The sequence below is a fragment of the Phlebotomus papatasi genome, chromosome 1 (assembly GCF_024763615.1).
Source record: "Phlebotomus papatasi isolate M1 chromosome 1, Ppap_2.1, whole genome shotgun sequence".
In the NCBI taxonomy this organism is placed as follows: Eukaryota; Metazoa; Arthropoda; class Insecta; order Diptera; family Psychodidae; genus Phlebotomus; species Phlebotomus papatasi.
The window spans coordinates 18313010-18325592 of NC_077222.1; the positions used below are offsets into that span (position 1 = coordinate 18313010).

At 35.0% G+C, this 12583-nt stretch overlaps 1 protein-coding gene across 2 annotated transcripts; it reads right to left on the reverse strand.

Annotated features, from left to right (window-relative positions):
* Positions 1-1363: 1363 nt before the first annotated feature.
* LOC129798062 (prostatic acid phosphatase) lies at positions 1364-12432 on the reverse strand. Of its 2 annotated transcripts, none has more exons than XM_055841029.1 (5): positions 12105-12432; positions 11907-12008; positions 8069-8755; positions 5566-5830; positions 1364-2541 (listed from the first exon to the last, which is right to left on the reverse strand). In XM_055841029.1, the coding sequence occupies exons 1-5, from the start codon at positions 12207-12209 to the stop codon at positions 2417-2419; spliced, it is 1284 nt and encodes a 427-aa protein (XP_055697004.1). In that variant the 5' UTR covers positions 12210-12432; the 3' UTR covers positions 1364-2416. The 2 variants fall into 2 exon arrangements, with proteins under 2 accessions (XP_055697004.1, XP_055697003.1); XM_055841028.1 differs by having other exon boundaries at positions 1364-2103; positions 12105-12431.
* Positions 12433-12583: the final 151 nt, after the last annotated feature.

Sequence of the window (12583 nt, forward strand, 5' to 3'; positions counted from 1 at the left end):
TGAATATGATTTGAGTTGAAATTGCTTTGTTGAAAATTCAGTGTGAGTAATTGCTTACGAGAAATATGACAGAATTTTGTGCTTACTTCAATCTTATCTAGCTGTGGTGAAGTACTAACAATGTTTTTTCGCTTTTTTTTGAGTGATGTTATTGAATATTCATTGAATATTGTGTTGATTCATGTTAATGGTGATTTGTACATTTGACCTGAAGTGAGATTTGCCATGTGAATTAGATTTTTCGTGTGAAAAATGGGAAATGTTTTAAGACATTTACCAGTGAGGTGATGTTTCTTATTTTGGACAGGTGTTTTTCTCACGAAATTTCGTGAAGTTTTAGCTTTTGTGATGACTAGGTTGGACAAATGCCTAGAGAAACAAAGGAGCATCATCTCTACGAGAGATGTAGCGAGAAAAGCTTTGAAAGGCTCCCGGAAAGGCCAGGGAATGAGCGAATCCGCACGTACTTGGAGTACCGAAGTCAACTCACTTTAATGAATGATATGGAAAGTTTCCGGGCTTCTGTGACATTCTACGTCTCCCTTACATGAACAGGAAGAGGACTTGGTAAGATTGGTTCATGAAATGAAGAACAATTGGCATCCTGTTGAGGTGGATTAGCTGTCCAAATTTACAGCCAAATTGTCCAAATTAATAACCAAGTTGTCCAAAATAAGAGTCAAATTCACCTCTATATATCAATTCATTTTTAAACGTATTAAAACTGATTTTAGTGAAAACAAAGACAATAAACCCTTGCCAAGTTTCTAAACAACCTGTCTGAAAAGAGAGTAACAAAAAAAGTCAATTAGTATTGAAAATATCGCACTTCAAACTTGGAACATCGATGCTTATCAGCAGACTGTCCAAAATTATGAGCCCTTACCCTAATACCTACAGATTCAGCCTGTTATTTTTTTCTTTTTGTTAATACTTGCATAAATGGGATTTATTAATAACTAACTTGAACAAGACAGCTTTTATTAAAAAAGAAAACTGGAAAACTTCTCGGTAGAACAAATGACCCATAATTCGTTTAGCTTACCTTTCGCAGAAAAGTTCACACTCAAGTATTTTATTATATTTAATTTCCTGGGTTGTCCTAGGCATTGCAAAACTGCTGATGCTCCTGGTACTGTTGCTCAAAAACACCTAGAAGCTGTTTTACTAATTAAAATGTAATACTATTTAATTTCCAACGTTGGTAACAAAATGAAGATAATCCCCTATTGCCCTGATTACCTGCTAATCACTGTTCCAACAATATTTTTCATGTGTCTGTCACGCATTGTTTCACGGTAGTACGAGGAAGTCCACTGAAATGATTTTCTGGGGGAGCAAAAGTTAGCAAGTAAACACATCATTCACAATCTTTCCAAATATTTATTTATCAAACTCCGAAAAAATACGATTAGGAATAAAAATATTTGAGACATTCTGTCTCTAGTTTACAAATTTTCAACAATTTTCCTTTTTGCAAAAAAAAAATTTATTTTAGCTCTCTAAACTCCCACGAATCATTGTCCTTAGTTTGATCTTTTTTTTGTAGATATGGAAGATATTTCGTTTGTTCGTTTTTATTTTGTGACAATAATCTCAGGATTTGTACGTATGACTAAATTTTCTTGTCTTTTAAAATATTTTTTAACACGCACACAAGTCCACACATTTAGATTAAAAAGATCTTTAACAAATTCAACATCTATTAAAAGTACTTTTTAAATAAAAAGTTTTCGTCGTATTAAAAACAGTCTTTCTAATAAAAATTTAAAGAAGAAAAAAAAAACAATCTTAGGAAATTAGGGAAAAGTCAAAAGCCAGGAAAGTGATTGAGGTTTCAGTGATGAATAAAAAAGGGGGTTAAAAAGCATGTGATAAAGTGACTTAATCGAATGTTAAAGCGTCGATAGGGTCCAGAAGAGAATGCAAGTGCATTAGCCTCTTAATCCTCCTTCTACATCATCTGCGTCCGAGATGTTGCACCCAGGAAACTGTAGAGTTCTTGATAGTGACGTCTACGATTGTAGGTGACTGCTGCATAAACGAGCATCAGAACGAGAAGAAGGGCTAGGCAGGATGTCACAATCACGGTCACAGCAACGACTTTAATTACACAAAAGATGATGTTTTGGATTGCTTTTTTCGTGATGAAATTATTAGCAAAAATGTTGGGAAAAATGTGAGTCACACAAAAGAAGTGTTCAAGAAGCGCAAAAGATCTTTGTGCTGAATGATGATAAAAATTTCAAACATTTTCTTTTCCTTTAAATTCAACAAAAAATTTTAATTGAAAACGGTTTAATTTACTAAAAATATATTAAGTATTACATCTAAAATGGGTTTCAGCACGCACAGCCACTACGTAAAATTATTAGGTGGTCGGTGAATTTGTTTTTTTTTTTCGCTTTTAAAGCATTTAATTTAGGAGAAATTGCCCAAAGAAAGTCATCCCAGGATGTTGACAAATACTCTCTGTGGAACCGTTACACTCAAAGAAATCCCGCAAGTCATTGCGATGGCACATATCAAAGACATTGTTCACTTTTCGTGATGGATTTTTGATTTTTATAGGTTTTAGATTTTGAGGTTGATCGTCGAAAGAGAAAGGGAAAATTAATTATTTTTTTAATTATAAAAAAATTTGAGAAGTAATAATGTAGATTTTAGCGTGAGAAGTCATAGTTATTTTAGTTTGATTATCCCCAATGAATTCTGAGTTAAATCTAATCTAATGGCTCCGGCACACCTTTTAGATCAGGAAAATTTCGTGAAGTCGAAATTCGCATCCCATTCTTTCTGACGCATTTTGCAATGTCCATCTCATTCTTTTGCTTTTCAAATTCGATTGAGCTAAATTGAATTTGGAGTGATGTTTAAAAGAAGAAGAAGAAGAGTACGAGAGAATGAGATAGACATATGCAAAGCGTGTGAGAAAGAAAGGGAGTCGAATTTCGACTTCGTGAAATTTTCCTGATCTAAAAGGTGTGCCGGAGCCATTAAGATCGATCTTTGAAATTCGATTCATATTTTCTGATAAAGGCTAAATGCAATAAGCTTTTGAATAAATCCAAATATCAAAGCAAAGATTTCTTTAATTTTGAAGGTGACCGTTAGGATATCAAAAACATTTGTTAAATAAATATTGACATCTTGAAATGAGCTGTTAAAAATTTATTATAATCTTTATTTCGGATATATAAAATCTTAAACTTTGACATTAATCTCCAGCACAAATCCCGTCGAGCAAACTCTACTCGGCGGTCGAAATGGATAAAATTGAATCGACGCGATTCTTTATCCACAAAATTCAACTCAAAATCGAATTTTCATTATATCAGGTGCGATTCCTTCATTGAAAATTTGGATTGTGGCAAACCCGAACGATATTTATACATAAATAATGCAAATTTCGTTTTATAATTCTCAAAGTGTATGAAGCATATTATCGTTATTAATGAAAAAAATTGGATGAGAAATGCATAAAAGTGTCAGAAAATCTTTAAAGTCGATTATCTCGGAAAGTATGATAGAGGCCTCAACTTTACATCTGTTTAGAACTTCTGTCAAGGACCCGTAAGAATCCGCAAAGTTATTCATTACCCACGAAAAATACCCCCAGGGAAAATCCGTGAAAAAATACACGCCCCGCGAAAACCAGCGTAAAAATTCGCGCTCCGCGAAAATCCGCAAAAAAATATACGCCCCACGAAAATCCGTGAAAAAATTCGCGACCCGCAAAAATCCGCGAAAACTTCGCGCCCCACAAAAATCCACGAAAAAATACGCACCCCGCGAAAATCCGCGAAAAATTTCGCGCCCCGCGAAGAAATTCGCGTCTCGCGAAGATCCGCGAAAAAGTCATGGATCGCGAATGGTATATGTCACCTTACAAATCTTGGAATATAGACTCACTGGGAAAGTTTGTCCGACGCCACTTTACCCGCTTTTTTTCACACCTGACGGTAGGAGAATGTAGGCATGGTTCGCACTGAGTGAACCTTCAAACGATGCGAATTTTCTCTTTGTTTGCAAAGAGCTGACTTACTATTACTCATCTTGTCTCATGACCTTAATTATGGCTAAGGAATGACGAACTAGCTCTTGGCAAACACAGAGAAAATTTGCGTTGCTTGAAAGTTCACTCTGTGCGCACCATACCAACATTCCCCTATTAGCAAATTTTCTTAAAATTGAAATTTTTAATGTGAAATATCTCGAGAACTGTTCGACGAATGTCTTAATTTTTTTTTTTAAATTGGTCTAAATTTTCTGGGCTACAACATGAACATAAAAAATTCAAAATCGCATGCTTAGATTTCGAGATAAATTACAAATCGTGATTTTTAACCGGTTTAGGACCGATTTTTCAAAAAACTAATCGGACAGAAATCGTCGTACGCGCGCGTAGATATATTTAAAAAAAAAGTTTATGAAGATATCTCTATCCAATCCAGAGATATTGCGTACTACGGACGGCCGGCCGGATGGCAGCCGGACCCGAAATTGCCGGCTTATGTTTTTCGGCATCAGGGATGTTCAAAACATATACCCTGTGAATTTCAGTTCGATCGGAGCACTTTGAAAAAATCCGAGGATTACAATAGGTGTGATTAGAAGGAATCAGACTTAAAAATCTCAATCTTAGATTCAATATATACTAAAATTTCATCGAAATCGCTTCATAAACACCGAAAATGTGGTCCGGTCAAGACATTTTTTGTTATAGCTCAGGTCAGGGAACATCGAGGGAAGAGTGGGACCCGCCGTTGGAAAGGTCTCGACCTCAGTTACAGCATACTAAAATTTAAAGAAAACGCATCGCCTAGTTTTCGAAATATTCAAAATCGGAATTTCGAAAATCGATTTTTCGATTAATCGGACCTTCGATTAAATCAGATGAAAATAGAGTGTCAAAAAATTGTATTATTTTACTAGAGCTTTCCAAAACACTAAAATTTTCGAATTCCGATAATTAGAACCGGAGATATGGCCATTTGAAAATTCCATTTTTGACTCCTTCTAACTCGGGTGAGGGGAGTCGAGGGGTCTTAATTTTTTTTTAATCGAAAGCTCTTAGTTTCTTATTTTCTTTTTTTTCTTAATTTCATTTTAAAACAAGTTGAAAAAGCAATTTATAATACTTCTTCTGAAGGTTTAGTCTTCATTTCATTGGGTTCAATAAAAATTTGATCATCAGCTGATAAACGGAAATAAATCTTCCTATAGATGCTTGGATTTAAGCTTTTTTAAGGAAGAAATTCATTCGGTAATTTATATAAATCACATTAAAAAATTTGGTTGATAAATTGTCAGATAATTCTAATGTAACCAGCTGCATTAAATTGTTTCAAGTTACTTTTTTACTTGTTGCCAAACAATTGAATTATTCATCACGATTGTAAAAATAAGTGCATAATCAACAAGTTTTCCAGCCAATTATTCATTGAAAATTACTTGACGATAACTCACTGTTCCCAATTGCAAATCGTGTGCATTTCTCACGCCAAAATCTACCTTTTCTCCCTGACTTGTAAATATAAATCAATATAAAATAATGTGACTTACTTGGAGAGGCTGGCGAAGAGTTGTCCACCTCCTCGTAGCTCATTGTCATCAGAGGAAGCTTGCACTCGGCCTCCCAGTCAACGGGTAGGACATCTCTGTAGAGGTCGAACATCTTGTCAAGAGGACAGGAACGACCGCATCGGGGAATGTTCATGGGTTGGGGCTCAGCGGTGGTATTTTTGTAAAAGACGGATATGTATGGCTTGTCGTCAATCAATCTCATTTCTAGCATTACGCAAGCGGCAAATGGAGGATTGTGGGGTGGCTAAAAGGAGCAAGATATCCTTGATAACTTCACTGAAAGGGTAATTGCTTTCTGAAGATTAATAATAAAGTGGGTAGGTTCAATCAATCTAAACTTGAGATTTTCTTTAATAAAAAATGTTACATCATTTGAACGATGAATTTATGTCATTAAAAAGTGCAACAACATTTGAATTAATGGAAAATGAGGCATAAAGTTTTTGATTTGAACTTATTTGACTTTAGCAGTTTTAAATTTCGGGATTATAGTTTTCAGGATCTTAGCTTTTAGGATTTTGGTTTTCAGGATTTTGGCTTTAGGGCTTTTGGGTTTCGGGATTTTGGCTTTCAGAATTTTGTTATTCAGGATTTTGGCTTTAGGGATTTTGGGTTTTGGTATTTTGGCATTTAGGGTTTTGGCTTTAGGGATTTTGGATTTCGGGATTTTGGCATTCAAGATTTTGGTTTTAGGGATTTTGGGTTTCGGGATCTTTTCTTCCGGGATGTTTGCGTTCAAGATTTTGGGTTTCGGAATTTTGCCTTTCAGGATTTAGTCGTTCAGGATTTCCGCTTTAGAGATTTTGGGTTTCGGGATTTTGGCTTCCGGGATATTTGCGTTCAAGATTTTGGGTTTCGGAATTTTGACTTTCAGAATTATGGCATTCAAGATTTTGGCTTTAGGGATTTTGGGTTTCAGGATTTTGGCATTCAAGATTTTGGCTTTAGGGATTTTGGGTTTCAAGATTTTGGCTTTAGGGATTTTGGGTTTCGGAATTTTGGCATTCAAGATTTTGGCTTTAGGGATTTTGGGTTTCAGGATTTTGGCATTCAAGATTTTGGGTTTCAAGATTTTGGCATTCAAGATTTTGGCTTTAGGGATTTTGGGTTTCGGAATTTTGGCATTCAAGACTTTGTCGTTCAGGATTTTTGCTTTAGAGATTTTGGGCTTCGGGATTTTGGCTTCCGGGATGTTTGCGTTCAAGATTTTGGCTTTCGGAATTGTGGCTTTCAGGATTTTGTCGTTCAGAATTTTGGCTTTAGGGATTTTCGCTTTCAGAATTTAGGCATTCAGGATTTTGGATTAGGGGGTTTTGGATTTCGGAATTTTGACCACCGGTATGTTGGCGTTCAAGATTTTGGCTTTAGGGATTTTGGCATTCAGGATTTTGGCTTTAGGGATTTTGGGTTTCGGGATTTTGGCATTCAAGATTTTGGCTTTAGGGATTTTGGATTTCGGGATTTTTTCTTCCGCGATGTTTGTGTTCAAGATTTTGGGTTTCGGAATTTTGCCTTTCAGGATTTTGTCGTTCAGGATTTTCGCTTTAGAAATTTTGGGTTTCAGAATTTTGGCCTCCGGTATGTTGGCGTTCAAGATTTTGGGTTTCGGAATTTTGGATTTAATTATTTTGTCATTCAGGATTTTGGGTTTCGGGATATTGGATCCCGGGGTGTTTGCGTTCAAAATTTTAGGTTTTTTTTTTATTTCAGTTTTTTGGGATTTTGGCTTTCGGAGTTTTGGTTTTCGGGAATTTGACCCTTTTAAACTCGCCAAGATTTTAGCTTTTCAGTATCTTGGCTTTGCGAATTTTAGCCGGCGCTAGGATTCATTAACCCTTTAAGGACCAGCGGATTACCAGTGACCCAAAGCAATAATTTTTTTTCCTATTTAAAGTAAAAATTAACTTTTTTTAGCCGAAAAAAATATTTCTGTTTTTGAGTCACCGATGGCCCATTGGACCTTATTGAGTTAAGGACAAAATTTTTCATAAATTAAAAAGCTGTATTATTGGTTCGTATTTCTGAACATTCATTAATTCATTGTCAAGAAACCATTGTTCAATGTGAAATTCCCATTGGGAGAGATTGACAATAAAAAAAAAATATTAAAGACAGCACGTGTTTCTCAGACACGATAAAAATGCTTGAGTTTTGAAATAATCCATAAATTTCATGAATGCAATTAAGTTTTACATTGAAATTTATTGACATTTTTAAAACAATATTTAATTATTGCAAAAAAAAATTCCTTTCATTGTCATAAATATTATACGAGTAAAGATTCTGCTTTTCATTTTTTTAATTATAAGCCATACCTAAAGCTTAAGAGAAGTCATTAATCTCTAAAGCGATGAAAAACGAGCGGGAAAAAATTTAACTTTTGCTAAATTAAATTAATTGAGTTAATTGAGAACTTTTCCATGTAATTTATCTAGAATTAATTGTTTAAAGTAAGAATATAAATTGTAAAATTTCTACTTACATCAAAAAGTCCAAGAATGTTGAGTAGATTGGCAACGGTCGTGTCATGTGCACTATAAAACCACACAGATCGATCAGGCTTCAGAGTACCTAAAGTTTTGTTCCTGAATCTCTCCAACATTTCTTTAAGAATGGGTCCAGACTTGAGTCGAGCTAATTGTGGTGTGCTGCAGTAGGTTTGAAAAGCTTTTGCTGAGACCCAATCCAATTCGTCCGGAAAGATGGACTCTGTCCAGGTTGGAAGAGTCTTGTTGTGCATATGTTCAATGAGCAAACAACTGTAGATCTGTCCTATCCCCTCGATACTGTTATATGTCCGGCCACTATTTTCACTCACATACTCATACAGTTCTTTGAGCTTTTTATTCAACTCCCTGTATTCTTCCGATCGTCGGCGCTTTTTCAGGGCATATTCATAGGCTGGGCAGGCTTTTTTCGAGGCCAACAGAGGATCCAACTTCTCTTGAGTTGTGTGAATGGGAATTGGTTGCCAATTCATACCATCTAACCAAACATCTCTGCCTTTTGGGGGATAGAAACCTGCTAAATTGGCAAGAGCACTCTGTAAGGTTCTCTCGACATCAGTTGATCTTATATAGATCTGATTGTGATCGTAAATTTCATTGACTAATTCCCCGTAGCGATTTCTCAACCATTTGCCCAGTTCGTAATGTTGTCTCTTTCCAACCTGTTTAAATGCGATATTAATGGGAAACACTCAAAATTTATAAAATAAGAAAACATGAAAATTTAGGGTAAGTGTGCCAAATTCCGGCCACCTTTTTTGTTCCTCGAATTTTCATGAATTTTTAGTTTTTACAGACTCTGGAGATTATACAATGCAAAAGAATAACAAAAAATGTAGCTTCGACAAACGAGATGACGTGAAAAAGACATTGGAAGAATTCCCGAAGGGCAAGGAACTATGAGAATGAAGGTGGCCGAAATAGGGCACCAAAGTTATGTCTACATTTTTATTCATTTTAAATTGTATTAAGAATGATTTTAAAGTAAATCAAGACGATAAATTGTTTATAAGGTTCTAAGCAACACTCCTTAAGTAAAAGGAATGAAAAAAACCAATTTCTATTAAAGATTATTACATGTCAAACTTGAGACTTTGGCGCTTGCATGCAACTATGCCGAAATTTGGCACACTTACCCTACGAGTTCTTTTAAGAAAAGCAAATACGGAAATAAGGACAGAAGATTAAATTATTTTCTTTGTCAGTCTAAATTTAAAACCATTATCATATTTCGAGCTTAGACACTTTTTTTCCATCACTTAGTGATAAGACACAAAAAAAGGCCTTACAGCTTAATATGTTTGTTGAACTTGAGAAAAAAACTAACTAAATTTTATATTTGTTTATTTTCATTTGCAAGAAATTCTGAAGGAATAATCGTTTTTATCACTGAAAAATGCTTCAGGCAACTATTAACGGAAGTTGGTTTATCTTGAGTCTCGTGCTGTCGTACTCTGATTATAAAATTTAAGAATCTAACTATTTTTCAATATCTTTGCCAACAAATCTTAAACAGAATCTGAGACAAAATACAACTTCAAATTTAATGCTTATTTTTGTCAACTAAAGTTGCACCCATTCAATACTACAAAGTTTTGCTGCCTCGATGCAGTATTCACACGTATTTAATAATGACTAGGTATAATAATAATGTTTATTAGTTTATATAATTAGATATTAAGTCTCTTATTTTAAAGTCAAATCATTATTGCGTGTTTGACTGCACTGAATAAGAGTTTTTGAATGGACTATTTCATAGCGATTAATGGGTCAAAGTATGGAAGTATCTCTTGTGGTCGGTTGATATAGGGTAGAGTCAGCTCTTTTGGCCACCTAAAGTAAAATAACATTGTAAGGCAATTATGAGTTTATTTAGAACAGGAAAATGGGTCTTATTTCGTAACCTCTAATCTAACGAATCAGAAAACCATATTTGATTTTGTATCGACTTGATTAATTCTAAGTTATTGAAAGAAATTCTTAACAAGGTAAACAATCACTGAAAAAACATGGGATTCTTAAGAAACTTGTTAATGTTAAGAGAAATTGTTTTGCATTACTTCATATTTTTGATGAAAATATTTGATGTTATTCAATGAAAGTCAATTTCTGTATTAATTAAATTTTATTGTGATATCATCCTTAATAACATTTTCTAACAAATTAAATGAAAATCGGATGTGGCCAAAAGAGCTTACTTTTTTCGGCTGTGTAAGTACTTTTGGCCATTCATTTTCCCATACATTTTCCACGTGGCGCACCTCGCGGATTTCAGTAAAAACAATCGTGACTTTTGAATAATTTTTACATCAAATAGAAAATGTGCAAAAAGTCGTTTAAAATACTCTAATAATCACATAAAATTTGTGTTAAATAAGAATAGGACTTGTGCTGTGTATTTGTGAAAGTTCTCGAAAGCTATCTCTTCTTTTATTTTATTAAAATTCCATTGGAAACAAGTGGCCAAAAGTACTGAAACATGCATAGTTGCATAAAATGAATTTTTCACTAAAATATCCAAAAAGTTTTGGGAATTCTCTTGGATTATTAGGAAGAAACGGCTCTAAGGTATCTTTGTACAAAATTTCATTTTATTTAAATAAAGATTATAAAAATTACAAGCACAAGAAACCTTAAAGTGGCCAAAAGTACTTGCTCCACCCTACAATAAGGTCGTTCAGGGAAGCGAAGCCCGATAACCCTTTAACGACGAGACACTTTTTACGGACTGAAAATCAACAATATAAATTAAACTGAGAAACATAATCAATTATAAGTCTTACACCTAACCTTGCAAAGTCCAACAAAGTCTGATTCGGTGTATTTTGTTCTCCTATGAACGATAGGGACAAAAATAGCCCAAAAATTTAAGTAATTTTTCTGACAATACCAATGAATAATATTTTTCGCTTTAATGAAAAATATTACGTATGTATATTGTAGTTTTTATTGCCAAAAGAGTTTTGTTTAAAAAAAAATTGGAAGTATAAAAAATAAATAAAATAAATTATAAATTTGAGAATTTAAAAATTCGCCATTTTTGAGCTTAAATATTTACTACATAGCAAATAGCTGGAGACTTGCAAACTGGGGAAACTGGGGCACCACCAAACACGGGGTACAACCAAACACTGCGATTTTCTAATCGGATATTGTGTTATAAGAGGATAAGACCGATAGGAATTTATAGGCTCTTTAGGGATGCTTGTCCACTGAAGGAATGGTTCGAGATAGTCCAAGTAGTTTAGAAATAAAAATTTGTGTTTGGTGGTACCCCGTGTTTGGTGGTGCCCCAGTTTCCCCTACTTTACAATTATGTACAGACATAAGAAAAAAATAACTTTAGGTAGTCAGGAAAAATTATTTTTTTATGGGACACCGGTGTTCCAATCGTCCTTAAAGGGTTAATTTAGACCCCTTAGGTCTAAGGAACGTATAAGCGATTTTTTTTTTTAATTATTTACTTGAAATGCTTATAATGGAAAAATTGCAAAAACGATTGTTGAACTACAAACAGCACAATTGATATTGACTTGCTCTCTGAGCTGAACCGAGATTTGTGTAAATAAATACCCAAAATCACAAAGAGATCACGGAAATCACAAAGAAAGGAATGTTTCTGTGAGAACTGCTGAAGTTTGGCCTGAGCCTGAGATACTCTAACAAATAATTTGGCTTAAACCCATGGAAACTGCTCTTTTTTGCCTTGTGAAAGTAAACAAAGACACTCCACGTTATCAATTTGCGACGAATTGATCTAAGGTTTGTTAGAGGCTAAAAATGGCTAAAATATTGAGAAAAAGATGTACTTACGTTGGTCAATTGGCCCCAATCGACTCCATCCCATGCACTAGCTGTTCCGTAGGGATCATTGGGGTAGGGATCAATGGGAGTTCTATCGCCGTGTCGAAACATCTGCAAAGGTCAAGGCCACAGAAGATTTAGAATTGAGAAGGGCACTATTCGGCATGGGGTTTGAAGGTCGTGACCTCAGTGGATCAGCTGACTCACCACATGAGCAAACACTAATTTTCCTGTCTTCTCCACTGTCCCGGACACCCCGATGAGACTCAAGAGCCCCACGAGAAGGACCCCTATTGACTGTGTTAGGAACATTTTACACACCCTCCGTGACTATTGATGGACGTAGACGTAAATAAGAGATCAAATGGGTGGATCACAGAGGATGGGGAAAGTACTTAAACAAAATTACTACGACAGAAACCTAGTGCAGGTGATGGCAAATGGATAAAACTAATTTTTCTTAGGACAACATCGTGCTAAAAATGTGCACGCGTCCTCTCTTAACAAAAACTCAGCTGCGACTGACAAATTGATGATACGGTGACTTCAGCGCCTCTGGCGGACCCGATGGAAGTCTCCGGGAGACTTCGGCAGGGAATCTAGCCACCTTCGGCTACTTTCGCGACAACCTGTGGAACGTAAAAATTTCCCGCGCAAAGATAGAAGAAAAATGCGATATTTGTGCA